This window comes from Leptosomus discolor, chromosome 4 (genome assembly GCF_034619465.1).
Source record: "Leptosomus discolor isolate bLepDis1 chromosome 4, bLepDis1.hap2, whole genome shotgun sequence".
Lineage (NCBI taxonomy): Eukaryota > Metazoa > Chordata > Aves > Leptosomiformes > Leptosomidae > Leptosomus > Leptosomus discolor.
In genome coordinates, this window is record NC_141394.1 from 81,236,757 (window position 1) to 81,263,228 (window position 26,472).

Genomic DNA, 26,472 nt, shown 5'->3' on the forward strand with positions numbered 1-26,472 from the left:
GTGACAAAAATCACTGTCGGTAAAACCTCCCCACGGCTGTGGTGCGCAAGCAGAGTCGCTGGTTGTGGTGGCAGCTGTGATGTTGGTGATGGATGGCTTAATAGCTACTGCGCTGACCTTTTCACTGCTGAGCTGGGAGTTCGTGCCCTCGAGGGGGTTAAAAGGTGTCGTGCAGCTTTGCTCACGTTATTAAGCAGATTACACGATGCAGAGCAGAACACGGGTCTGAGTCCTGAGGTTGCCCTCAGGGCATGGGGTTAAAGGCTGTGGCAGGGATCAACTGGTAGGTTGGGTTATTGATCTTTGTGTCTGCGGAGTTTGGCAGGGTGTCTGCATGGCACAGGTCATCCACGTGCTGTGGACAATCAGCCCACCTGTGATGGCTCATTGGAAGTGGCCTTCCTACCATGTCCTTCAGTCCCAGCCCTTCAGATTATGGACATGAAAAAGCCAAAGAATGAAAATCACAGGTGCTTCTTCCTAGAGCATGTTCTTCTACCATCAGTTTAGCACACGAATCGTAAGCAGCTCCTTGGAAAAATGATTGCAAGATCTCAGCAATGCTTTGTAAAGAAACCACAAAGGACTGCCTTGTCCATAGTGCTCGATCCCACAGCCAGTTCCCCCTGTTTGAACCAGTCAGTGTAAGAGCATCTTCCCACCCACCCACCTACCTGCTGTGATGGATGCCAGCCGGACGTAGTCAAAGCCTCTGATGAACGGCTCATAAGGGGAACTCTCCAGTACATTCATGCCTGGGTTGAAAAGAGAAGTTAGTGAGACGGCAGCTGAGGCTCCTGAGGGATGTCCAAGATGTACAGGGTTCAACAGATGCAGTGTAGGTTTGTTTGGTGGGTCCAAGGGGACGTGAGCTCTAAAGGCCATAAGGAAGTGGATACTCAGAGTCACAGGAACTGATGTATGGCCATATCCTTAGAGAAAGGAATAGGATGTAACTGGATTTCTAAAGCTTTGGAGTAGGACAGCCTCTCAGGGAATTGTTGAGTTGCAACCCTCTATAGCTCAAGTCTTGGGCCCCTTTACAGGGATTGCTGCTGAGGACACCAGACTGTAGCACAGTCTCTTGCTCACGAGCAGAGTTCAAACCACCAGCTCCCTACACACATGGGGTTTCCATCACCATTCTTGCTGTTTCCTATATGTCCCTCCCTGGGTCAATGCTCCTCATCTGTTTCTAGGACACAGCCAGGGCTGTGAACAGGGCTCTGTGTGTGGCAACACACATCCCTCAATATTTATTAACACCTCTCCTCTTCTTGCCAACAGCCCTCTCTTACTTGGCATAGAGCTAATGACCCACAGCTCCCACGAAAACTTCTCCTTTTCATTTTTAAGTTGCTGGGAAGCTAATTTTATTCAATCGGTGCTTCCCTCTCGTCCGCTCAATGGTCTGTAATGCCCCGTCATCCTGATGGATACCACAGAATATTATTGAAGCAAACAGCTCAGTATAATTTTTTTTTTTTTATTAGACATTTAGATGGATATGGACAGGAGCAGCAGATGCACTGGCTGGGATAAAAGGACTATCAAACCTCATGCTCCGGGCATATGCTGATCGCCAGCTGCGGTCAGGAAGAAATGTCTCCCAGGGTACACGGCCCTGTGTAATTACCACAGGTGCATTACAAGGCAGCTTTACACCTTCATTGAAATATCTTGCATCGTTACTGACTGGAGAGGGGCCCATTTGTATGTTCCAGCGTAGCAGTTTTATGTCCTGATGATATAGCACCTTATCAGAGAATTGTTATCAGGTTGTCATCGTGTTATTGTGTCTCCAAATGGGAAGGTGGCTAAACACAGGCACGCTCAGGAGAAGCTGAGTAAATAGTATGCTTTGTAAATTCCCTGAGCACACACTTCCACAATTGATTTTTATAAGAGGGTTTCTAGGAAGCTTTTTACAGCCTCCTGGGTATGTACGACTGAGAGACAAAGCTCTACACGGAGCATGTGGATTGGCTTCATTTCTCAGTCAATTAAACATGTGTAAGGACTCTGAAACATGTGACTATTATGAAATATATTTCCCTGGGGAAATTAAGGCAAGGAAATCAAAGGTTTGGGAGTGTGAATCTGCATTGCAAGTGAACTCAGTGCTTGAAAAAATGGAGGGCTCAGGACACGACAGCAGAGGAGAAGAAGGGCAGAGCCTTGGCCATCTCCGATAAGAGCCCTCTCACAGTCATCCCCAAGATGGAGGTTCCAAGCCACTGGGCAGGCAGCCCATCCAACCTGGCCATCCAGCATCCATCTCCTACTCCGCATCTGGAGACCCTCGCCTGGCCCCTGCCTGCTCCCAGCACTCCCCGCCATCCTCTCACTGCTCTTCCAGCAGTGGTCCCAGAGCTGGAAGTCCTCCTGACACCACTGTCCTGCACAGCCACGTCACAGGTGAACTGTGACCAAAGCTTCAGGCCACGAAGGTCAGCGGGGAAGGAGCTGTGACACAGCCTGGTAAGATGAACGGACAGGCTGGGTTGCCACCTCTTCTCTGGGCTTCACTTCAATGCAAACAAATTCACCTGGCACATAATTATGGGAAGGATTGGATCCTGGAAGGTGCTGAGTTCTCTTATTTTCCCAGCCAGTTCACAGCACCACGCTCTGCACCCTGCAAGCTGTGGCACCTGAAAGCTTTCCAGGAACATGATCAAGCAGTTCCCATTCTGGCAAGCCTGTGCATTACAGTCTCCATCCCCTTTGTTTTGCTTGGCCTTTTGGCCCGTGTTATCACCCCTGTACCTTTCCTTTCAGCTTTCCAGCCAGCGGTGTTTTATTAATCCATTTCGCAGCCCATGGCTGGAAGGTTCTGTTTTATTCCCCGTTTTAATTTTCATGGTGCATAAAATACTCACCAGCCTGACAAAGAAGAGTTATGGACACTGAGGTGCTCTTTTATGATGACTCTTAAAAAACGTCAAAATCCAAACTTACTAAATACTGGCTCTGGGAACGCTTTAAATTCCAACTTGGCGTCACCAGCCCCAAATCTTCACTAACCCAAAGACACTGGTGCATTTGAGAGCCTCCAAGAGAGCGATTTTTTTTTTTTGAGTTCATGATGTTTTTTCCTCAATGCCCATGCTTTGTATAGTGTTTCTGTAAAATCCACGGCTTTCATGGTCTCGGCTAACATACTTAGGTGCAAAACATACCGTACTTTTTCCCAGCAAAAGGTCTCAAGGTATACTGGGAAGGTCATAAAAAAAGAGGCCAGGTTAAAAAAAAGGAAGGAGATGTCTCAGGTTTTCAGGATTGCTTTCCCCAAAATGCCATTACTGTGTGGATCAGTAGGTCTTGAGAGGGAAAGGAATACTACAGGAGTGACCATTTTTGCAGTCACTTTGGTGCTGGGGAGCTCTGCAGAAAGCCCCACCATTAATTCCCTTCTAGGAAGATCATCAGAAATGAGTACCCTGCTTGACTGACCTTCCATCAACGTGTGGTGGATGCTCCAGTAGACACTCAAGCAGTGCTTCTCCTTTTTCATGCCTCGCTTGCACTTGCAGCCGTACAGCTGGCTGGAGAGCAGGGCTGTCACTGTGCTCCGGCACTGGTTCTTGGCGTCGGGGCCCAGCTTGTTGGCTCCATTGCCTGCGATGCATTGCCGGAGGGTCCTGAATTTGGCGCTGCAGATGGGGTCGTTGGTACAGGACTCTCCTGCTTGAAGGCAGTCCCTGGTTGAGCTGACAGCTTCTGCCATACCTTCTGCAAGAAAACCAGAGAAGTAGTGTGAGGGTGATGGAGCAACCCCAGGTGGGAAATGAATTGTGTCTCCCATGAGCTGGACCAGGCTGGGATGTCCATCTTCGCATGGAGAGATGGAAATCACTCTCATCACCATCCACTCTACAAGCAGTGACCCAGCTTCTGAAATCTTTAAATGGGCAGATCCCTCCCCAACAGGTTGACTAGAGGGCTTAAATCCCCAGGCTTGCTGCTTCTACTCATAGATTGCCCACATGATGGGGAGCACTGGCGGCTCGAGTGTGCTGCAGCACAGCTCAGAGCATCACAGAGGAACAGGAGTGGGTGAAAGGAAAGTGGAAGGATATTGAGGAGACAAGACACAAGCTGAGATTCAACACCTCAGCCCAACCTCCTTTCTCATATTGCTGGGCCACCAGCAGCAATGAGATGCATGCGATGTCCAGCTGAGGAGCCAGAAGGAGAGGTCACCTCTCTCCTGGAGGCCAGGTTATTCTTGATTTGAAAGAGTGACCCTGGACGTTGTCAGCATGGAAGCAGGACTATATGTGGCAGAAAGTCAGCCAGTTCCTGGTGCTTGCTCTTTCCTGCCTGGGGCACAAAACCTTTCCAAACTCTTTGCTCCCCCAGCTCTCTGTCTTATTTCTGCCCTCCAAAGTTAACAGCAGCTCAATGCTATGGAGACCCCAGCCTCTCCTCCTTGCACACGATTTAACTCTGCCTACACCTCTCTGAATCTATGAATGGCTCTGTGTGGGGTGTTTTGACATGGAGTCAGCCCACATGTGTCCCAGGAGTTGGCCCTTGTTCACTGTCACCACCTCCCCAGGACTCCCACCATTTTGTCTTGGCTTTTTCCAAACTTCTGAAAATTCTTCTCAGAGTTACTTGTAAAAATTACAAAAAGTGCTGTGTTCCCCATGCTGAGAGGACAGACGAAAGCATGAGAGGAAGACATTATCGCTACGTGTACAGCAATAAATGAATTCAGCAGGGCTCAGTGGTGCTGTGCCCCCATGGCCTGGAGCAGACCAACTCCACGCTATTAGATGCATTTTCTCTTTCAAGCAGGCTGGTCACAACCAGAGTGACTCCTGGGGATGTGCTTGCTCCAAGGCTCACGGCTGCATCGTTGCACCCCGTCAATGGCAGGGCCAGGGGCTCAGCTGTGCTCAGCAGGGCATGGTGGCACCCAGATGATGAAGAGGAGATGGGGGTCAGGACAAGGTGAATTGCAGTCCTTCCAGTTGGTGTGATGATCTGGAGCATGTTGACATAGGTCAGGCATGACTGCACCGTAGCTTGGGGGAGTGATGAAGAGGCAAACCTCGTTTATGGATGGGGAGAATCAATCCCTGTGTCTATAATGTAATTTCAGATCCTGCTGTACTATAAAAACCGAAACTACTGTAATGACCTTGAAGAAGGACTTCTTGAACACTTCCTAAAGGAACTCTCTGTCCCTAACTTACCATGTCTTCCCTTTGGATAGGAACCAGAAGGGTAAGGACACCTTACCCTTCACAGGGTAGATACGGTGGGGGCACCTTCTGGTTTTTGAGCCCCTCCAGGGTCTGTTCCTGGTGAGACCCAACTCAGACAGTATTAGAAAATCCTCTCTCCTGAGAAAAATGTGGGCCCCTGATTTCCATCTCTGAGAACATCATGGGACCTCCCCTTTCTCCAAGAGTCAATCGATCTCTCCATAAAGTCCTTTTATCCTCCTTCCACCTGCTGCCTCTCCTGCCATGAATTTCTGCACCTGCCTCTGCTGCCCTCCCAGTTCAGCACTTGAGCCCAGTATATCCATTTCTCTCCCTTCAGCAGTCGCAGGGTGTTTGCTAAGAAGAAGCTGCTTCTGTTGCTCTTGATTAGAGTAGAAGGTAGCAGCTGGAGTTCAGATATTTCAATTATGTTTATTACAAACTTTGGGTGAACCCACCAGGAGGTTTCCTCCTGAAATATCTCAATGGCTTCTCAAATGCAAAACCTTTCATCAAACTCCAGACTATTTGGAAGTGCCTCATGGCCAACATCAAGCTTTCGGTTATTTCAAATCTCACAGCACCTCAAATTTGAGTTCCCCTGCCCCTGATTTATTCATAGACCTGGTTTATTTAGCACTCAAGGCTTGTTAGGATCTGCCAAATGTGGAGAGAGAAATTATTTCCAACATGTAGGAAACTCTGCCTTGGGCTGTCGTATCTTCAAGAACTCTGAACACAAGGAACCAGTCTCCTTGAAATATCATTTGGTCTGCAATTTCACTGAGATCCACAAAATGAGCCGGAGCTACTCATAGTCTCTGCTTTCAGACATCACTGAATTTTCTATGCACATGTCTTAGCAGAATCCATAGGGCTAAAAAAAAAAAAAAAAAAAAAGCTTGACTTATTTTACCCTGACTTTCTCCAAAGGATCTTCTCTAGACAAGGATAAAGCACAGCAGGTTTTATTCTAGAAGAGATGACTTTGTCAGTGTCATGTCAGCTGCTAGAAAAGTAGGTTAAAATAGAAATTATGACCCTCCTTACCCCTCTTCGCTACATGAATTGCGGAAGATACTCCCCAGGATGGTTATAAACACAGCCAGCCTGTAAAAGCTGTAAAACACTTTGGGATCCCACTTTAAATAAATCAAGCAGATTGACTATCTGAGAAATTTTTCTGCAAAATTTTAAGCAAATATATCCTCAAGCTGAGACTTGCTTCATAGAACAAAGGCCAGGGGTGAATATTTACAGCCCAAGCCCAGAGCATAAAACACCCCCTTTCAGACTTTATGACAGAGGTGCTTGAAGCAACTTGAAGCGGAGCGTCACGAATGACCCGTTCCATAATCATGTCACTTAAAACCCAAATCATTCAGGGGCTTTTATTGTTAGTGATGTCTTTGCAACTGAGACAACATAACACCACGTTTTCCTCCTCACACTACCCCTGAGAGAGTAATTTTATGCAACATTAAGAGAGCGCCTCTTAGGGAAAAAAAAAAAATCTCTGTGACTTATAAAATAGATGATGTTTCCTAACAGGCAGGGATGAAAGCAAAATCAAGTCTCCTCTCCCAAAGATGGAGTGGCCTTTCTGGTTTTGCCTTCAAAAATAGCACCTTGCGGACTCTCTGCCACAATTTTTTTCCTCCACCTCTGCCCCTGGCTGACCAGGGAACTCAGGATATGCACCAAGTTGTCCATGGCTTGGGCTTTCCATGCCTCTGTTTTTCTAATAGCAGACCTTCCAGCTCCCTCTGCTCTCTTTAAAAGGCCATTTGTCTGGGTTTTTATTCCTCGCTTGCTGCTAATTTCACGCTGTTTACGGTGGGCAGATGGAGTAATGAGTTTATTTTCACATCCTGTTTGTAGCTGTGCTCCACATCTGTTTCTGCTCTTGCTTACCTCAGTGACACTTACATAAAGTTACTCCTAATGTGCAGGAGTAAGAGAAAAATCTGTCTCTTCTCGTTGCCTTAACAGACCCTTATTTCTTCTTATACAGGTATCTCCAAGGGCATTTTGTTAAACAAGGAGCTCTGACTGTCCTCCAAGGAGGCCATGTCCTTCACCAAGGAAATGCAGCTGTGCCTGGGGTACAGAAGTGTGAAGGTGGCCCCACGTGGTCTGGAAATGATGAACAAAATGTCTGGAAAGCACCAGCACAGGGTCCTGCCACACTGCCTTTCTGATCCAACCAACATTTGGGCTTCAGATGTTTTAGGAGGAACCACACCATTTCTCATGCTGTTCAACCCGGGGCTTTGGAATATGTCCCACTACCTCCAGTTTTTTGTATGTATTATGAGTAAATACTTTTACACCTCTGATCCATACACAACCCCTAGGGAGGGATGAACACTCTTATTATTTGCTGTTACAATATTGTCTGCTAAGAGCAGAATAACCACCCAAAATCTCCAACAAAACTACAGGAGTGATTTATTACCCCTTTAGGTTAGTTGGAAAACTTTTGCATAGTTCTGCCTAAATCAGGCCTGCCAAATCTTGCACAATGAGTGCAAGCTTGATGCAGAAGGCTTCTGCCTCTCACTCGTGCTCAGGCTGCATCTCCTATGCTCATGCATCCTCCATGCTGTGGGATCCCTTCCGCTCTACCACCTCATGTGACTGCTGCACTTCAGAGATCTTCTGTTGACCAGACTTATCACATGCAACATGCCATGGTGTGTGAGAGGCTGTCCCTCCACAAGCCTCGTTTTGCCTCCAAAGGCAGAAAGCTCTCTTCATGCCAGAGTCAGTCTTCCAGCCAGCACATAGGCCATGTAAACAGCTGGGAGAGGACATTGCAAAGTGCACTTGCATCCTGTGCTAACATGACAGACACCTGCAGAACCAGGGTCTAAACCTGAGGTGGGCACCAGACCATCCCTCTGAGTTCAGCTGGGAGAAATGGCCATCACTGGGCAATCCTAATGGGCTGGGTCAAATTAAATTTTCAGGGCATATGTTGGTGCTTGCTAATTGGCAACTTGCCTGATACCCAGAAACTTTCAACTTACCCAGAGCTGTCAGAAACAAGTCATTACAGACAGTCGTCTTGGAGTGAAAAATAATGGGAAAGGGAGTCTGGAAGAAATATTCCTAGTATTTCCCAAATATTCATAAACCAGTAGTGATGCATGAATGGGGACAGGTGGAGAGTGCAGGTGGTCACTGCTAAACCTTGTTCAGACTATGTTTTCACGTCATGGTTTTACAGCCAAGTGCTCAGGATCACCTAAGGAACAAGCCCTTGCATACAGCTCAAACTTTATTTCCCATTTACTGCTGAAATACCTGCACAGTGTGCAGAGCTGCCCCAGGAAACACCTTTGCCATACCAATGGTCTTTCCCCAAAACCTTCTCGAGAACAGCCCTCCCGGGAGACCCCTTGTCCAGAACTCAGCTGTCATCTGGATTTTGTGGTGCCCAGCAATCCCCTTTGGGATGCTGTTCCTCCAGGTAAGGGAAAGTTTCCTTCCCTTCCATCTGTCTTGCACTGAGCTAAGTGCATGCTCAGGGCTCCAACACCATGAACACTTTGAGGGCTGGCTCACAGTTTTGCATGATGAGATCAGAGCAGATCATGCGAGGAGAATGACACCATTCATTGCTATCAGCCCTCGGTGGACTTCGATGGTTTTACAAACATAACACACGCATAATGAAATCCCACAGTGCAAACTAATCTTCTTTTGCTAGTGATTCTTCTCAGTCAGCACTCGAATTTGCTGAGAACACCTCAGGACTGTAACGTCTGAGGGTGTCAAAGCAACACTGGAAAGTTCAGGCCAACAACGGGCTGCATGTCTGGAGCAGGCATTGAAAACGCGCTGCCTGACTCTTTGTACCCTCAGTTCTGACCTTTCTCCCCTTACTTTCAGGTTATAAGCAATCTTTTGTCTATATTTGCTCAGTGTCTTCAAGCAAGACTTTACAGGCACTGGGGAAACAAAAAAATTAATACAATAGCATTCATTAAGTGTTTCCTTCTCCTCTAATAGCTGATCCATGTAGAAGATAATTTACTCATTGTATGGAATCAAAACCAGAAGAAACCACATTCCTCTGATCTGTCTGCCTGCTTATCATAGACTAACATATGACACCTAGATACCGTCAGAGAAGCCTGAAAACTTGAGATGTCCTGTAGGTTGAGACCCCTGCTGTGGCAGGAATTTTGTTAAGCAAGCCATCCCACCTGTCCTTTGGCACAATGGATCTGTGCAAGACAGACAAACCACGAATGTTTTTATTGGGCTGTTCTCTGCCCTGTGAGGATTTACAATGCAAACTGAGAGTGAAATGTGATGGCCACAAGTGCTAAATGAAAGCCAAAGAGGGCTCAGTGAGTCAGGTTTTAGACATCTGCTGAGATGAACTCGATAATCCCCAATTTGTCTTTGACAGCTCTTCTCATCTGTAGCTCTCTTAGCCATTTGCCAAGGAGACAAGTGTCACTCTGACTTTGATAAAGCCTGAATAGATGAAGCAATTTATTTGTCCCCTACCAAGTCAATGACTAGAACCTGTCTGGAAAAAAAAAAAAAATCATGGGCTAGGGCATTAGCTGTTGGATTGTGTCTGCAAACTTTCAAACTGGAAGAAAATCCGGAGCCCTCTGGGTGTCTGTGGTCTTGTGAAGTTACATCATGCCTCCATTACCCTTAAGGAGAAAAGAATTCTTCTCGAAAACTCTCATGATAACTTGGGGTGAAGTCTCCCTAGATATCATTATTCTCCTACACCAACACATCCATTTTGACAAGGCTTCAGCCTTTGTTTTCTAAAGATGCCTCTGGAATGCCCTGCCCTGCTGGACTGACTCAGCCAGACTAACCACCGAATCAGCTATAAACAATATTCTTAGGAAAGGAAGATGCAAATCAGACTGTCACGCTCAGTGCATGACCTGGTTGCAAATAGTTGTGTACTTATTCCAAATGAGATTAATCCATCTGACCAGAAAGAAGGCTTAAAACTTTTGCGCATCCATGAAGCCTCAAACTGGGTACACACGATTCTGAAATGTGTACTCTGAAACCCGTATCGTACAACAAGATACGAGTTTGGGCAGTGAACATGATCCATCTCACACTCGTTGCTTGCCAGATTTTGAGGACAGCATGATATTGATATACTGGGGGGCTTCAGTCCCTGATTCCTGGTGTAACAGAGGTGCTTCTGCCATCCCAAAGCTAACCAGCTATACCACCATCAAGAGATAGTGGTTAGAGGGGCTTGTACTCACTTAAGTCTTAACATAGGTGCCTAAAAATAAGCATCCCATCCTGTGGGATAACAGGGTCTCTGGATGTCAGCTGTTTGTCTGTGAAGATAAGAGCACATCTAGCAGAGAGCTGTAAGGACAACTATATTAGAGACTGTGAGGTCTCAAGGGCTAGAGGAGATCTCTAAGTACTTAAGGTAGATACATATAAGACCACAAGTTCCACCTAAGTTTGACTTCAAAATGTCCTGGCCACAGGATAGAGACATAAAGATTCTCTGCTGAGGCACAGAGAAGCAAATTTAGACTCAAGACAGGTCCTTTTTAGGTCTAACTCTGGCTGGATCTGCTGTCACACCACCTTGTCTTCTTCCCCTTTTCTGACCTCTCATATTCCTCATCCAGGAGGATGGGCTGGACAGGGCTTACACATACCCCTGTTCACCCAAAAGACGATGATGAGCATGAGCTTTGATTGCATGATTTCCTGTGGCTTCAAGTCTGGTGTTTGACCTTGTATGCTGTAGAAAGCACATCCCAAGGAAGGTGTCTCAATAAGAATATTGAGGATTCTTGACATTCAGACTGATCTTTACTCTTCCTCTTATGTTGATCCCAAGAAGGCATTGAGGACATCCTGCCCCTAAGAGAGGAATTCATTATACGTTTTCTTGAAGAGACGTGACACAGTGAGCCAGTGTAACTGGCCATGGCTGCAAAGTGGGAAGCATACAGGTTGCTTGCATGTCTTGGAAAACCTGTCTGGTCTCTCTAGAAAGCAGGGAAGAGAGAACGTGTGTGTGCACGTGCCTGTGCAAGCGTGTGTGGAGGGAGCGTTGTGGAAAATGCAGTCAGTATTGTTCATGCCTAGCATTTATTCAGTCAAAAATATAGCTGATGGGAACATACATGGGCTTTACAGCCGAGGCACTAAGTGTATTGCTTTCAATGTGTATTTATTGCTGACATTTTAAAGCCACTCTTACTAGCATATCAAAACATTTCGAATGGAAGCTGCCATTGAAAGAGGAGTCATTATCACTTCAATTGGCGCCGCATTCGGATGAACTGAGAGCAATCTCAAACGGATAGCAATCGTCGGTAATGCTCCACACGTGGGTGACTTCCATTTGCCCTGTCCACCGCTGTGGCATTTTCACTTCCTCTTTGATGTCCTTGAGAAGAGTGTGCGACACGTTAGGGCTCTCTGCTGCAACGGTGATATCAAGAGTGCTGAGGAGATCTTTTACTAAGCAAGATCTGGCTATAGCAGCCCCAAAGATAGAAGTTGATCCCCCACTGGAGGGGGGAAGGATGTTTTTAAGCATGTTGCCATACAGAATTGTGGCAAAAGGGGCAATTTTAGATGCAAACCCAGAGACTTCAAAAAAAAATCATAGAATTGTAGAATGGTTTGGTTTGGAAGGGACAAGATGATGAAGGGGGTGGAACATCTCCCTTGTGATGAAAGGCTGAGGGAGCTGGGTCTCTTGAGCTTGGAGAAGAGGAGACTCAGGGGTGACCTCATCAATGGTTATAAAGATGTAAAGGGTGACTGTCAGGAGGATGGAGCTGGGCTCTTCTCGGTGATGGCCAGTGACAGGACAAGGGGCAACGGGTGCAAGCTGGAGCACGGGAGGTTCCACATGAACATAAAGAAAAACTTTTCCACTGTGAGGGTGGCAGAGCCCTGGAACAGGCTGCCCAGGGAGGCTGTGGAGTCTCCTTCTCTGGAGATATTCAAAACCCGCCTGGACGCGTTCCTGTGTGACCTGCTGTAGGTGGTCCTGCTCTGGCAGGGGAGTTGGACGGGATGATCTTTCGAGGTCCCTTCCCACCCCTAATACTCTGTGATTCTGTGATCTAGTCCAACTGTCCTGAAGTAAGCAGGTACATCTTCAACTACATCAGGTTGCTCAGAGCCCCCTCCAACCTGACCTTGAATGTTTCCAGGGGTGGAGCATCCACTCCCTCTCTGGGCAACCGATCACAACTGCAATGTTGATGACTTGCTTTGTGCCACCATCAAGAAGCTGATGACCCCGGTCATCAGCTGGGTTTGACACACAGAAAGAAAATAAAAAGTCCCTGTCCCAGATATAAGTCTAAGGTGAGGAACAAGTGGAGCATTCTGCAAGCAGATGCAGGAAGCATGAGGCAAGAGTGGCACAATCCTGTGTGGAGAAACGTAGAGACAAATGGAGGTCTGTATATGGAGGAACTGGAGAACTAAAGAATAATTTAGTCAAGGCAGTATTCATGACGTCAACAACATGCTAGACATTTATAGCAGTCTCCCCTACTTGGATTACATGCTCAAGTTCCTTATCAGTAATTACCATGGGGCTGATTTTCCAGTCTTTCGAGGAAACAAAGTGCTACGTGCTCCAACTCTTAGTACAGGCATTTCTCTGGTGCTTCTAATGGCTACATTTGCTCTTCTGAAGTCAGGGCAGTGATAAGTGTAGACTCCTTAACTACAGTCACTGAACTGTCAGATCCCCAAAGAGCTTTGTCTGTGGGGTTTGGGGTTCCTCAACGGTCCGCACTCTTAGCGAGATTTATATCTAAAAGAAGTGCTTCACAGGTCTATATTGAGATTGGAGATGGAGAGCATGCTGTTAGCATGTTCTCTATTGCCTAGATTAACCTGAGCATAAGCCCTTTATACCTCCCTCTTTTGCAAACAGAAATTCTTGCATTGCAGCTTGTGCTCAACTGTCACTAAAACAGCATTCAGGGGTCATCAGCCAAGGAGCCTGAAGTAACTGAGCTCCACAGCTACCATTTGATTTTGTACATGTGCTTTTATATATCTATCTATGTATGTATCTATCTGTGCCTCAAGATCTATCTGCTCAGCTTCCCAGCCCGGATTTGAATAAGCAAGGCAGGATAGTTCTCAGCTTTCTGAGCAAAATTTCAGATAGCAACAATCAATGCCTTAAAGGCAGTCTTCTTAAGTCCAGCAGAGTGAGATACAGATCTCTTCCAGATCCTTTAATGGTTTTATACACACATAAATAGATACATGTAATTTTTTAACTCCCTTAACTCTACTTTGCTTCAAATCTTTTGACTGAAGAATTCTGGCATTCACCAACACTTCAAAATCTTGCAAAGTCCTGTCAATTAAGTATGGACAGATGTAAAACACGACCATTTCTGGAAGCCCGTCTCTGCCAAATAAAAGTTTAGTCTTTCCTATAATAATAATAATAATAATAGACTCTAATAATGCAGTCTTAGAGTACCCTGGATAATCCAACTGGTCCACCATATCTGACCCGTGATCATTGTTTTTTCTCTCTAAGGTAGAAATTATTGACACATGTCATGCATATATCCATTTAGCAATTTTCTTCACCTCTGTGTTCATTTGTGACCACTGCAATGCATTTTTCAAGATCTATAGAATAGCTTAGGGCTGTAGTATTTTTGGCACTGCTAATTTTTGCATCTGTATGCTATACTATCAGTTACAGAAAGCTCTGATCTGAATGCCTTGATCCCAAGCCTTCTTTCAGTGACGCTGTTAGTAGCTTTCTGCAATGTCTTGTCTTTTGCCGTGGCCTTCAGAAGTTTATTCCCTGCTGTATTTGAGATGAGAGAAATCTCCAACAGATTTACATGCATTATGCTGTTCTCCACATAGTCTTCAAGAACTGATTCCTCAGACACTCTCAGGACTGTGCCTGCTCTCAGCTCATGTTTTCCTGCCTTGCACTTCATGGATGGAGCTGGAAAATGAAAGCTAAATGTCCTCCTGCTTTCTGGCAGGTGAATGAACTTTTGCTTTGGGAACAATGAATTTGGGGTCCATTTTTTGCTGGAAACCATCTTGCCTACCTGAATACTTTTTCTTTAACATCTTCTGCAGCAAAGCCATCCTTCTATACATTAAGATGCTGTTTTCTGAGTGTTTCTGAAAACCAATGCCACCAGCCTGCAAAGTGCACAAGAGTTTTGTCACACTGTCCTGAGTAATTTTCAGAGGGATTTGCTGGCCAGGTAGTTCATTTTTGGGTGACACAGCTTGCCAAAACTCAGATGCAAGAATTTCTGTTTGCTTTCTTTTCTCTTTGGCTTTCAAAACTCTCTGTCCAGGTTGGCAGTCCTGTTACATTTTGAGTCCATCTGCACAACGTCCCAGAAAGAAGAATTGTCATCTTGTTTTATTCCAGGAACCAAACTCTGCAAATCTTTATCTGTCAAGGCAGCATTTCTGTAATCACCTGGCTTTGGCCAGAGTCTGTGCGTATGTCGGTTCACTTATACTTTCTCCCAAATATCTCATGTTTCTGATTTTAAATTAGCTATCTTTTGCCATGCCCCATTTCCTGACCCATTTCTGCAAGCTTTTGTTGTCTTCCTCTTTTCTTGTCCCACCCCGCTCCGTCTTTCAGGATATCATCTATGTCTATTCCCTCATTTCCTTCAAATAATTCTTGCAGTTCCCTGTCAAAAGTCTCAGGAGCAAGTTAAAACCCTGAGGAAAATTTGTATAAGCAACATCTTCCATCAGGGGCATTGAAAATGCAGCCTCGCGAGGTCTTCTTGGTCAGGGCAATTTGCAAGGCCCCAAGAGGGGCAGCTAACAGCATAAAAGAAAACACATCTCCAGCCGTTGTCTTGAAAACATCTCCCTCGGCAGGCAAAGGAAAATATTTTCTCTGAATACTCCTGTTGAGTTCTTTGGGATCTAATCTCAGTCCAAGGGACTTGTCCTTCTTTCCCGCTGTTCCCGGGGGCAGGCACATTGCAGTGGCTTCTATTTTTAAAAATTATTTTCAGTGTTAGTAGATAGTTCAAACCCTTCCCTTAATTTCTGTCTCATGAACAGAAGAGTATTTCTGGAGGCTGAAGAACTGAGCGCTTAGGATCTGACAGCACAGATTTCTATGCCTGGTTCACCAATGTCATTAAAGACATCTTAATACTATTTTATTTTCCCTTTTTTTAATTTCTTTTTAACCAGATTCTTTCTCTTAATGACCTTACTTATAAGTCAGAACCTCACCTGTCTCTTGACTACTATCCACTGCACTGCTGATGAATTTTATTTTTCAGCTTGTTAAAGTTTTAGCTTAATTTAACCTCCTTAATCCCAGCACTCCTCTTTCCTGGTCTACACTTCTTTGCAGTGCATCACTTTCCTGCTCCTGATACCATTCGATGTTTCAGATTCTTTAAAGATGTAGACCTGAAAAAGGATTTACACTGGGGAAAAAATGAAAGCAGTAAGAAAGCTTTTGGTCTGCCTTGGTCTCTGACTGCAGTCAGTTCCTATGGAGGAGCTGTTAACCAAGAAGCAGTTGATGGAGCGAGGCTGAGGGTGCGGAGAGAGATGTTTATGCTGCTGATAAGTTGATGGTACGTACATGATATGTACATATTCATAAATTGGGAACAGAAATGCTTCTGTCATGCCTGTCATGGGCTTCTCCTCTGAGAAAATGAAGTACAAGACCCTGAACTTCTGCTGTTGCCCAAACCAGGACACAGAACCATAGAATCATAGAATACCAGGTTGGAAGGGATCTCAAGGATCATCTGGTCCAACCTTTCTTGGCAAAAGAAAAGTGAGTGATGAGATGGGCAGCAGTTCCAAGGAGATAAAACATTTGGAGGACCCTTTCAGGCAAGACCTTCAGAATGACATCCAGGCTGCTTACTGTCATGTCCCACCACACTCTCCATAGAATAAGAGATTTTCCCTTCAAATACTGTCTTAAACTACACCCCACTGCCATGCCACGCAACTGCTTATACAGAAATATGTTCTCCCAGGGTCTGCTGGTACCTGTCAGAGAGTCTGTGTATATCAGCTACAAGAAATAGTAGAAAACTAGCATATCTATCTTCCCAATCCTCATCAAGAATGAGGTCCCAAATGAGTGGGCAAAGACAAAGAAATGCCCTTTGGAAAGAAGCAGAAGAAGGAACCAGATGAATTATAGACCATTCACGTGGATAAGACTGACCAGGAATGGATGACATGGTGTGATTTTGCTTTTGCAAGCTATTTGGCACAGGCCCATATAATGGGCCCCTAAGAATGGCCTCCGAGCAATCGTGGTATAACAAGTGCTCATGAATACTGTGCTCCAAGAAGAGCAGCAAAGGCACATTTTCAGGGTCTTCAAGGGTCTGTCCTGAGTCTGGTACTGTTGAATGTTCTTGTAATGACTCGGATGATGGAATAGAGAATAGATTTATGTAATTTGTTGCTGACAGAAGACGAGGAGGGGGTCACAAGCAATGTGCAGGACAAGACTGGAATTCAAAATCATCTTGATCCGTTAGAGGCAGTGTCTGAAATCAGGTGGATGACACTGAACAGAAGCAAAAGCATCACTGGGCGATGCAAGTGTGAGAGGACAGGAGGGAGAAGTAAACCTAGGAAATGTGTAGCTTGCCAGCAGTATGGGAGACATGACCATGGGGTGGGAGGTGGTCGCAGGCTGAACAAGAAAAAGCAGCAGCGTGCAAACCAGAAAGCACAAGGTTTGGGACACATGGTGCGTATTTATCACAAGAAGCATTTATCTTGCACTTCTCAGCTCCAGTGAGGCTTTAGCTGGAGTCTGGGTCCACGTTTTTGCTGGGACAACAAGCACTAAGGAAGATGACAAGATCCCAGAGGAATTTCATTAAAATTAGAAGTCTTTTTTTTTTTTTGCAGGGTGAGGAAAGGCTGAAAGAACTGGGTTTGTTTTCTTTGGGAAGAAGGCTGTGAAGAAACAAAATCAGAGCACTCAAATATGTAAACAAGACAGTTCAGAAGCGGACAGTGATAGATAGCCCCCCACCGTCGTGGGATGTAAGATGAGAAGTAATTTTGAGTAAATGTGCAGCAAGGGAGATTTAGTTAGATATTAAGAAAAATGTAATATGGGAAGTTAAAAAGTGGAACAGATTACAGAGGGTCTGTTTAATCCCCAGCAGCAGAATCATTTACAGAAGCATCTGTCAGAAACGGGTCTTGCGTCCTCCCTTCTCTGCTGGAGCAGCAGGCTTTGTACGTGCAGTCCCTTCCCATTCTCCATTCCTACGACACTGTCCAGCTAGTGGTGTGGGCTTGTAAAGTGAGAACAACTGCCTCAAAAATGAAAGAAACTGTGCTGGAGTCAGACGCAAATGAAAGGCAAATAAAGTCCGTGTGAAGTCTGGCTCTTCCAGCAGAAGTCATCTCCCTCTTCTCGCAGTTAAGCTGGTGTTAATCAGCAGTGACTTCACCAAAGTATTCAACATGAAGGTGTGTAAAAGCGAAGCGGAGAAGAAGGAAGCCTGGTAAGACTGTTGTGAAAAAAAGAAGCTGCAATTCCCCCTCTGAGGATAATTACACAGGCTGGTGGTTTGGGAGTCTCTTGGGAAGAAAAGGAAATAGGTTTGGAAGGTCTCCTATCAGGGAAGAGCTGCAACCACTGCACTAATCCATGACAGACAAGCTGTTTGAGACTGAATGCAGGGTTGGGCATGTGCTAGGCATGGCAATAGGAAATTCAGCCATTTGGATTATCATGGAAATGAAATATAGAGAGAGTAGGTGCCTACAGGCTCAGCAGAGGGCTCTGCTGGATTTAGTGGAAAGCCCAGTGTTGGGCAGGTTGACCAAGCCCCAGAGAACATCCAAATCCCAGGAGAGATGGTAGGATGTTTTCCCATTTGTATTAAACTTTCAGATCCGTGAGCACCTGTACCTTGTTCAGCAAACAGAACTGGACAACGCTCCCTAAGAAGCAGCGTGTAATTGTTTACTGCCCGTGTGTGTAGCAGAGACGAGCTCTTCCCCGCTTCACCAGGCTCTAACACGGCCACCGAAGTGCTGTAGCTATCCATCGGCTACCACCAAACGCTGACACTCTGCCACCAAAGCAGCAGGAAGGTGGCTGGTTTTTTTAATAAACATTTCAGCAGCCGCTGGAGGTCTGGGTCCTCCTTTGCCATCCTTGCCAGAGAGCTGAGGGAACTGCTGATCAAGGGCGAGCTGAGCCCATTTATTCACTCCATACCCTCCTTCAACTCAACACCCCCTCTGCAAGCTTGATCTTAAGGCAGAGCACGTAGCGTGCCCTTGTCCACTCCTGCCAATAGCAAAATAAGCGCGACGCCTTCAAAGACAGAGGGAACATGAAGTTCAGCAAGCTCTCGGAGGGAGCCGTGATGCCCACTGCATCAAACAGTCCTAAGAGCATGTCATCATTGTTGGTTCAGCAGGGGCCAGGACTCATTTTCAGGTTACCGTTCGCACTGTAGAGAAGCAAGCAGAAAATTACGTTTTCTTTGTTTGATCTCTGGCGCTTTCTGGATCAGGAAAGTCCATGGGTGTTGAGTTTGAACTGCTGCCAGATTAACAATTGTTAGCAAAAATGGACAGTATTTGGATCATGCCTTCAGCGGTTTCAACACACTCTTATCTACCCTATGCATCATTACATATAACTAAGCACTGAAAAACTTTCCAGCTCTGCCTGGCTTGCAAAACACAAGAGCATCCAAGATGGGCCAAGACAACTGTGCAGACCTTGAACATTCGTTGGTAAGGAGAGATTCTCACCCATTTTTAAAGGGTCATTTGTCAATGAACACTCTTCTTAATGTACCTCTTTAAAACACCTAAATGACAGTGCATTCTGCACTGCACTGTTATGATAGAGAACCCAGCCATATGTCAAGCAGGAACTGTGACCCTTTTTTCTGTGATTAAGTTCATTTTTGTTCCATCCACTTTTTTTCGTACATGATTAACTGGTGAATAAAAAGGTTCTTTTTTATTTCTCTTTGCAAGGGCTGAAGCAGTTTTAATCATATATAATTCAACACTTGCTATGCGATTTGCATTCCCTGCTTTAAGATGAATTTGGCACTAAACAAGCTCTCAATTATACTCCCCCGCCTCTGTTTTCTCTGGAAGTCACAAAATTCATTCAAACAAAGGCTAAACCCCCCTGAAGTTTTATGAAGATGAATGATGATTAAAATCAAAGAACAGAGATCCTTCTCCTGACTTTACAAAGCCACAGGGTTCCAATATATGTTCTCCAGTGGCACTTTTCCAGACAACCTTGGGTTCAAAGACAACATTGTGTACGTCTGTACCAGCCCAGGTCATTGCACCTATCTATCATTCCTTCTTCTCAGGCTTCTCATAATCTTTTTCTTTTTGCTCCTGAAAATAGATACTAAACGTGAAGGCTGGAGTTTCCAAGCCCAAAGCATAAGTGAGGTTGAAGAAGGCAGAAACCAAGATTAGAGAAGGAAGCCGAGTTGGAAAAATTGGAGAAGCTTCTTGCTGAAGAGGAGAGGAAGAAAAAAGGCAGTGAGAAATGAGCACTGATGCAAGACAGCTGAAATTCAGGTATGCAGCTATATATATGTGTTTACATATATATAAGCACATATTTAAATGTAAGTATGTATATAGGTAGATAATACATATTACAGCTTCATGGCAGAGAGGTAGTCAACACAGAGCTGAATAAGAGTCAAGCAATCCGCAGGGGAACCTAAATTAAGTGCTTGCAGTTACTCTCTGGAAACAATCCCATGCCTTCAGAAACTACAGGAGAGACTAGGGAGGCTCACTTAGCTGTGATCACCCCCATAGCCAGCTGTGATCACCCCCATAGCCAATGAGGCTGGTGGGGGGAGACAGACAACAAACACGGGTCAGGAGGTGATGGAAGGGGAAAAGCAGGCTGTGTTGGAAGAGCAAAAAGACAAAACCATGAGAACTTACGCTGAAATAAACACGACTCCATATTAAAAGGACATTGAGGCTGTAAAAGCAAGGATTCACAAGTTGGGACATGTCATGAGTAATCCAGAAGGAGCTGAAATCCACCCTTCTCATCCCAAACCAGCATGATGGTATAGTCTATACCAATACAGTCACATCATAATTCCAGTCTGGGCATTAATACAACTTTACACACAGGAGTGTTTCTTATGTATATCTACATTGCCCAGAACATCTAGGGCTGACTGCAAGTTAGACCCAGAGCTGCTGTTTTAATGATCAAACTCAGGTTAAAACTCTACCTTTGAAAGCAGTGCAAGCCTCGTATTTGTACCTCGTGTAATATTTAGACTGCTGCGCAGTGCACTAAGAAGCAGCATTGCAAGATCTAAGCAGCTTTGGCAAGTCTTTTCAAATACAACTCATAAAAGGGAGAGCAAAAGAGACGTTTCATCCAGCTAACCATTAGTAATAAAAGGTATAAAACTGATGTGGAGGCCATGGGAGACACAGTGGCAACAGTGAGAGAGAGAGAGAGAGGGAGAAAGAGAGAAGAAAACCTGACCATGTTTTGGGGTTGTTCCAAAACCAAGACAACAGATTGGTTTCCCCTAGAGATGCTGAGCTGAAGCACTGGGCAGGAATCAGGCAAAAAAGGGCAAATAATGAACGATGAACACACATTTAAGAAAATAAAACAGAAAATATAGACTAAAAAGCAAATATTTAATTATTTGTCATAGAAGGGCTGCACAGAGGAAGAAAGATGTGGATTGTCTTGCACTCATTTAGTTGATCCTATCTGAGCTAGGTATCTACGTTTCTGTATCACTAGAGGAGCCGATTGCCCACCAGTGGGTGCTTAGAGTCGTTCGAGGTGCTCTAGGGTATCTGAGACATGAACAGGACTGCAGACATGGGACTGCTGCACATTTCTGGAGCAGCAACTGGAAGCCAAGCAGAGCATTAGGCAGGACAACCAACTCAGCTGTAGGTAGACACTTCTATGAAATTAGAGGGATGCAACCCTTGGAGCTTAATCCTGGTCACACAGGAACAAGATGTTTGCTGAAGGTGCACTGAAACAAAGAGAGATGACAGTGAAAATGTAAATGCCAGGTGCCAAATGTGGCCAAGGCAGGGATCATGAACTTCATTGTCAGGGGAAGTAGCAAGCTGATTAAAGAGAAGACCTCTGCCTTGTGTCAGGGATTAAATAAAGCACCCAGAGCCAGTCAGCTAGAGTCAGAACTTGCTTAAGGTGGGGTGGGCTTACACAGCGCAATGCAGCTGCAAAGTGCCAGCAGTGTCATCTGCTATAAACACTGGGTCCCCTGGAAAGCAACACTTCTGAAACACCAAGGAGCCTAAAGTCACGATGTCTTCACCTGCGTTAGACCTGCATTTATGGCAATTATGTGTTCCTTTCATCCTAGAGATCCCAGGGAATGGAAGGAAATTAAATAATAATAAGTTATTAAGCAAGGTTTGAACCTTCATGCTGAACTTTCTCCTCATGCCCTTGCTATTTCTGTCCTGGAAAGCTGTTTTCAGTCTCAGCTCAAATAACCAAAGAAGAATTTTGCTGTGAGAAATGATCTTGTAATCCAAGACAACTTGATCCGTACAAAGGTCTAGTAACTTGCTCGAAGGCTTCTTCTACCCTTGTAAAGCAAGACTCCACCCAGGAACAGGAGCAGAATCCTAAAATTTCATTACTGACTGCAGTACACATGATATTATATAGCACGCTTTCAATGATTATTCATAGGTTTCATATCGAGGGGTAGAGTGGAGGAGAGGTCACCAGGTTGCAAACATTCCTGAATTTCAGAATTGCTTGCTGAGGAGAGCTGGAGGAAGATGATTATGATGGGTAATAAAAGAGAAGTGCATAAGGGAAATTGATTATGAAGGGTTACCAGGAACATGTGGACTATTAATTTCAGACAGGACCTTTAAAGGGAAATTGCATTTTCTATCATCTAATCAACGTAGGTAACAGTGTGGTTGGTCTTTCTTCCCTGCTTTCTGTTGACTTCAGTCTCCCAGTTTAGAGAAGCTTAATGTTTAATCTGATATGAAGTATCATGAAGTTTGAATAGACCAGAGGCAGCTGAAAAAGCCAGAAGCAATAAAGTTCAGCTTTCCTCCTAACTGTCTGTATAAAGTCCAGCTAATCATAGCTCTCCTTGAATGGCATTTGTTATTTCAATAACCCTTTTTTTTTCCTCCACATGATGCATTGAGGCTGCTCTCAGCCCTGTGCTGCTCTGCTGAAGACAACACAAAATTATGCCAGCAACTGGCTGTGAGGACCCCCTTCCTCCATCACATAATGAAAAGTAATTCAGAGCTGTTTGGGACCTGGCCAGGGACAATACTACCAGTCAAGTCCAGTTCCTCTGCTGCCTTTCACCTTATAGAGTCATACTTCTGTTCGCAAGTGCTATTGCAGTCAGGGACCAGCGTTCCTCGCTGTGTGCGGGGATAAACAATAAGGCAAAGGGCTGCGGTGGCTGCTTTTCATCTTCAAAGTGTTTTTTCAGCTGGGGTTGAACTCGAGGTTCCCAGTGCCCAAGGAAGAACGAAGCTCCTACAGTATTTCCCCCATGGAGCCCTGCTCAACAGCAGAAAGGTCCCAATGCAGAGGAAGGCTGGGAATCACCAAACAAGGTAGCAACTACAGTGCCCTTGGGAAAAGAAGATTGCTGCACCCATTTAAAACCACAGAAACCATAAAGGAGAGATGACAGCCAGGAGGGAATGGCCATGAGCCTGCCTCCAGACCAGACCCACCCATGAAGAGCTGCTAGAATCTGAGAGGAGGATCCTGCTGGAAATGCGGAAGATGGGCGCTTTTAGGATGCTGGTGTAAGTGCAAGCTCCCTTGCTTGTGTGGTCTCATATTGAGTTGTTAGCAGCTGTTATGGAGTGAATGAGGTCAAGGAGAAGCAGCAAATTAGGGTAGGCGTTGAGACTGTAGGAATGTAGGGTCTGTGTTGGATGAAGAGAGGGTGGATGTGGTCGTTGATCAGAACAGAGCTAATATGCGTAGTCTAGAAGTAGGTCAGTGTAAGGTTATTTGGAGCAAAAACCACCCATGGGTGGAAGAGGGGAAAGGTCTGAAGCACTTGGCTGCTTCTCTGTCAGGATCTGCGTTACAGCCAGGATGCATGAGCATCACCGTTGTGCTGTGGTCAGCAAGCAGTTGATTAAATCCCTCAGCACTGCCTGCATGAGCGAGGCAGGGGCCCTTCAGAAAGCAAAAGGCCTGTATGAGTCACAAGTTCAGAGGCCAGGTCAGAGCTGACCTCCTCCCTTACACAGCGAAAAGGATTGCATCCACTTACAGTGGGAATGGCCCCTATAATTTGTCTTTGGCTCGAATGTATTTTCCAGAAAAGAGATCCCATTGATTGGAAGACCTCAAGAGAGAAAGAAATCTGTTGTCACCCTGCGTAGTTTGTTCCAATGGTTAACCACCCTCTTGCCAAAATGTGCTTCTTTTGGCTCCTTGCGTTGTATCTGGCCCAACTTCTTCTCCCACCTCTGGTTACTGCTTTCCCTGTGAGGTTTAAAGTTTCTTTCCCCTCCTCTTGAAAATAGTTTGATGAAAGTATCACTGCACCACTCCTCTCCCTTTTGTGGTAACTTCATTCCTTAAATCTCTGTCCCTGGAACATCTTTGCAGAATTATAAATTATTTCTGCAGTTCTTTAATCCACTGATCCACTGGTTCAAAGTCTGCCCTCCCAGGCGTGGGAAGAAGGCTTGTCCCCACTGTTTTGGCATCCACCCCAGCTGCGCTGGTCTACTCCAGCACGGAGTTTTCATTTCTGTGTCCATGAAGGGTTTAAGCCCTGCCTACATTTTCTCAGCAAAACATCAAGACTGCCTGTCTGTCCTGGCCCCTGACTCCTCTCTCTGCCAAAATATCATCATTCTGTGATAAGGGATTGTGTTCTTCATCCCATCCTGGAAATCTGGACCCTACATTCAGATAAAGAAAGAGTGCATTGCATCTGCTTCACGTTATGTACTAATGATGAGGATTCGTGTCTTCAGTTACTCAATACCGCCGCGCTACAGACTCTTATCTTGTCCAAGAGCAGTATCAATATCTTTAATCATGCAATTAAAGACCATATCAGAATGGATATGCACCAAGGGAAAGGAGTTAAATTGCACAGAGAGCCTTAGGTCTGTCATCGCCTGTCTTTTGACTGCTTGACTTTTCTACCTTAAACTTCTCTAATAAGATCAGACCATCCTCCCTCTCCTCCCCCACAAGGTATTAGCAGGTGTAATGTACCTGTGCTGGCTTCCCACTATCCTCAGTATCTCCAAAATAAATACTTCACAGTTTTGCAAAGTACCTTAGAGAAGGGCACAGGCATCTCATCTCCAGGCATTGCTGAACCCTCTCCCTCCCCAAATCCTTTGCATTTAAAGAGCACAAGTGGGATCAGTAGTGAACACCATGTTGTGCACTTTATGCCTCACCAGAGGACATGTAGCCTGTTTTGGAGAGGGGACAGGTATGCCCAGTAGGATGGTGTGATGTGCAACACGTAAGCCTCAGGTGAGGGCTTCTGGTCTAGTTCCTAGCAATGACACTGGAAGCCCCTCAACATTTCCATGCCTTGGTTTCCCCAGCTGGGAGATGGGTTTGGAGGTGTTGGCTTCTGCACACAGAGCTTTGAAACCCCAGGTTTACCGCCAGGTAAGTGACAGCCATAGGGTGTTTATTTCTAGTGGTTTCAGTGTGAACCTGGAGCACTCCAGAGCTAAGTCCAGGCACAGTGCAGAGGTGTCTGTGCATGGCTGGTTTACCTGGCCAAGGTGATTTGCTCATGTGGCCTGACTGCCCGGGAGCAGATCCCAAAGCACAGTGCCATTGATGGCACTCAGTGCTCACTGAGGCACAGAGAGCCTCCATTGTTGAACCAGCCAATTCAGAAGTATCTGATTAAATAAGGATGAAGCTCCTAAGTCCTTGAGAGGGTTTTGATCATTTCAGACTGGTTTTGACTCTTTTCTGGAGCTGGAGCCACCTTCTTTCAAGGTGCCTCTGTGTCACTAGTGACCACAGCCATCCCCTCAGAAGTGTTCATTTCATACTTCACCCAATTCCAGTTTTCTTGCAGCTCTTGTGGGGCACTTTTTTCAGGGGATGGACTTAATGGGAACAGATTTGAGGTGGGTTGAACTTCTTTCTGGCCTGTGAAGCTCACCTAGGTTCGGCAAGAATTATGCCCTGAAGCCCCCTGTATATCCTACAAGTCCAGGTGGATGGTTGAGGGCCAGATATTGAACTAGACGATCCTCTTGCTAGTGACACCAGTTGCAAACTTAGTTGTCTAATGACTCTGGGTCATGACCCAGGCATCATTCCACTCCATCCACCCCCACTTCAGACAGTCCCTCTTCAGGTTGCTTTTGCAAGATGGGAATTTTGTTCTACACTTGTGCTGCGTGTTCCCAGCTCGTTGCAATGCTGTTCTCTATGGAGAAATCCCCAATTTCGTGAAATTAGGAGCTGGCACAACTGAGTGAAGACACAACTGACTCAGATGACTGTACTGAAGCTATGCTGATTTACACCAGCCTGGGGGGAAGCCACAATGATTTTCCTCTCCTTCAACTGAGTAGCCACAGTGACAAGAGACCGAATAGATGACAAAATAAAACAGATCATGAATCTAGAACATGCAGCTGGAATTTCCCCAGCGGACTCACAATGTGAAACATCCAAAAAAAAGACCTGTGAAAGATGAATTATTGTAAGGACAAGGTTTTAATCACAGCTACACAACTTTAAAGCCACAGTAATTGCATGGAGTTCAGTCTGGTGACTGGGTTTTTCCTAATATCACAGAGGTCTCTAGTGCACAAGGAACAGACCTTGGTCTTATTTTTGGTGGTATCAATTCTGCAGTAAAGTCAGTGGTGTATAAAATTGTGAGATTAAAGGTAATTTTCATGAGCTGGATGATTTGTTGGTGTGACTTGTCATCTCTGCTTCCTCTTCTGGACACACAAACAACTAGGTACTTAATGCCTTCTTTGCCTCAGTATTTAATGGTCAGACTAGTTACCCTCAAGGTCATCAGCCTCCTAAGATGGAGGACAGGGATGGAGATCAGAAAGATTCCCTCATAATCCAGGAGATATTAGTTAATGACCTGCTATGCCAATTGGATACTCACAAGTCTATGGGGCCAAATGGGATCCACCCGAGAATACTGAGGGAGCTGGCAGAGGA

At 45.4% G+C, this 26,472-nt stretch overlaps 1 protein-coding gene across 1 annotated transcript in view; it reads right to left on the reverse strand.

The window, feature by feature from the left end:
- GFRA4 (GDNF family receptor alpha 4) overlaps positions 1 to 26,472 on the reverse strand; it is a 72,156-nt gene that overhangs the window by 10,009 nt on the left and 35,675 nt on the right. The window contains exons 2-3 of the mRNA XM_086464235.1: positions 3,457 to 3,735; positions 675 to 755 (exon numbers count right to left, since the gene is read on the reverse strand). Coding sequence (XP_086320361.1) covers positions 675 to 755; positions 3,457 to 3,735 — 360 coding nt within the window. The remainder of the gene's footprint in view (positions 1 to 674; positions 756 to 3,456; positions 3,736 to 26,472) is intronic.